This window comes from Buceros rhinoceros, unplaced genomic scaffold (assembly GCF_000710305.1).
Source record: "Buceros rhinoceros silvestris isolate BGI_N320 unplaced genomic scaffold, ASM71030v1 scaffold18869, whole genome shotgun sequence".
Taxonomy (NCBI): Eukaryota; Metazoa; Chordata; class Aves; order Bucerotiformes; family Bucerotidae; genus Buceros; species Buceros rhinoceros.
The window spans coordinates 9,834-12,307 of NW_010433518.1; the positions used below are offsets into that span (position 1 = coordinate 9,834).

Sequence of the window (2,474 nt, forward strand, 5' to 3'; positions counted from 1 at the left end):
TTGCTTGGGCGTCTGGGGTGGCAGAAACCAGCTTCTCCCCAGGGAAGAAAGTCCCTTGAGCTTCCCAGCCTTGGGGAATTGGAGGAGACACCTTCACTTCTCCAGAAACCTCTGGGGAAGGTTCTGCTGCCTGTGTTTCTGCTACCTCTGATGGGTTCCTTGCTGCCCATCGCATGAGGCTGTGCCCGGAGCCGTCTTCTCCCCAGGGAAGAAAGTCCCTTGAGCTTCCCAGCCTTGGGGAATTGGAGGAGACACCTTCACTTCTCCAGAAACCTCTGGGGAAGGTTCTGCTGCCTGTGTTTCTGCTACCTCTGATGGGTTCCTTGCTGCCCATCGCATGAGGCTGTGCCCGGAGCCGTAGCCACATCACATCCCGCTGTCTCGTAGGTGCTGATCGAGACTCTGTATGCACTGGGAGACCCAGGAAAACCTCTGGGGAAGGTTCTTCTGCCTGTGTTTCTGCTACCTCTGATGGGTTCCTTGCTGCCCATCGCATGAGGCTGTGCCCGGAGCCGTCGCCACCTCTCATCCCGCTGTCTCGTAGGTGCTGATCGAGACTCTGTGTGCACTGGGAGCCCAGTGCCGCTGGTCTGCCTGTAACATCTACTCCACCCAGAACGAAGTGGCAGCTGCCTTGGCAGAAGCTGGTGAGTCCAGCAGAGCCCTCCCCCCCCCTCCTGCCTCAGCAGCCTTGGCTCAGACCGCTGGTCTGAGGGGCAGTTTGGACCAAATACCTTCTCAGGAGGGATAAACAGGGCTGATCTTGTTGTGGGCTGCGGTTTGATCTCTGCGTGACCCCTGGGCCCTCCTGTCTGTGGCTTTCCGGAGTTGGCCAAGAAGGAGAGAGCTCTGCCAAGCGCCGCAGATGCCAAGGATGCTTCTCCTCTACTAGGTGTTGCCGTGTTTGCCTGGAAGGGGGAGTCGGAGGATGATTTCTGGTGGTGCATTGACCGCTGTGTGAACGTGGACGGCTGGCAGGCCAACATGGTAACAAGCCTTTTTCCAGCCTGTCCTTTCCCTCCAGGGAGTGGTGACTGAGTGCTCCTCACCCTTCCCTCCCTGAGTCTGTTCCTGGGAGTCTGCTGGGGCTGCGAAGGCCTCTGAGTCCCTGTTAAAGTGGGGTTCCTGGGGAACAGCAGCAGGAGCTGTGGTGGGGGTTGCAGGAGCTGCAGGGACAATGTCCCGAATTGGTACAGCCCAGTGACATGGGAGCGTCCGCTGCCGGAGCTGCCAACGAGCTGAGAAACCACAGGACCTCTTTCCCCCTGGGGTCAGCCCTGCGGGACCTGCCCCAACAGCTCCTCTCCTGACACATCCCATCTTCCCTCTCCCAAAGAGAAGGGAGGTCTCTGCAGGGGACCTTTCCCTTGCCGTGAGCAGGTGATGCCTCTCACTGCACGGTCCGTGATCACTAATGACAGGGCAGCATGTGTCAGCAGAGCCGTGACAGCCCCCGCAGCCTTTTCCTCCTGACCGTCTGCTTTCAGGCGTGGCTGCCGTGGCATCCTTCTGATCTCAGCCTGTTTACTTGGTGCTGCCTGGGGTCATGATTCCAGGCCACAGAGCAAGAGCAGGGGCGGAAAACCCTGATAGGATCCCTCAGCTCCATGGGTTGGGGGGAAGAAATCCTCTGTGTTTTGAAGGAGACCCTGAGTTGTTGGCAACTAGAGGAACCCAGGAGTCTTTGTCCCAGGCCTCTGCCCAAACTGCTCTGCCTGAAGATGGTCACCATCTCTTTTTCCCCATCCTGTCCCCAGTGAGTGCTTTTCCCAGTGGAAGGCCTGGCTGCTCCATGCTCCTCCTTGCCTGTTCTCTAGATCCTGGACGACGGTGGGGACCTGACCCATTGGGTTTACAAGAAATACCCCAACGTATTCAAGAAGATCCGAGGGATCGTGGAGGAGAGTGTGACAGGCGTGCACAGGTATGAGCTTCAAGAAGGCCGATGTGGAGATCTCTCACTGGGTTGCTGCTCTCTGATCTGCCTGTGTCCTCTTCCAGGCTCTACCAGCTCTCCAAGGCGGGGAAACTGTGTGTCCCAGCCATGAACGTGAACGACTCCGTCACCAAGCAGAAATTTGATAACCTGTATTGCTGCCGGGAATCCATCCTGGACGGGTGAGTCCATTCCTCCTCCTCATCCCCAAAGCCGCTCTCTCACATGGTGGATTTGGCTGTGGCTCCTCTGGAGCAGAGACCAAGCTCTTCGTTGCTTGGCCCTTGCTGGGTGCGAGGTTTGTGGGGCTCTCACAGCGCTGCCCTGGTGCCGTCAGTGGTGTGCGCTGGACTAATCCCAACACAGGTCTCTCTATGTCCCCCAGCCTGAAGAGGACCACGGACGTGATGTTCGGAGGGAAGCAAGTGGTGGTTTGTGGTTATGGGGAGGTGAGTTTCGTAAGCGGGAGTTGGTGGAGCTGTGAGTCAGCCTCCCTCAAGCCACTCTTCCCCCGAGGTCAGCGCCCTGCCGCCTCCTT

The 2,474-nt window shown here is 58.3% G+C and overlaps 1 protein-coding gene across 1 annotated transcript in view; it reads left to right on the top strand.

Annotated features, from left to right (window-relative positions):
• Positions 1-2,474, top strand: part of AHCYL1 (adenosylhomocysteinase-like 1) — a gene marked incomplete at its 3' end in the record, with an annotated part of 8,252 nt that overhangs the window by 1,750 nt on the left and 4,028 nt on the right. The window contains exons 4-8 of the mRNA XM_010144152.1: positions 545-647; positions 893-987; positions 1,818-1,924; positions 2,002-2,118; positions 2,322-2,385. Coding sequence (XP_010142454.1) covers positions 545-647; positions 893-987; positions 1,818-1,924; positions 2,002-2,118; positions 2,322-2,385 — 486 coding nt within the window. The remainder of the gene's footprint in view (positions 1-544; positions 648-892; positions 988-1,817; positions 1,925-2,001; positions 2,119-2,321; positions 2,386-2,474) is intronic.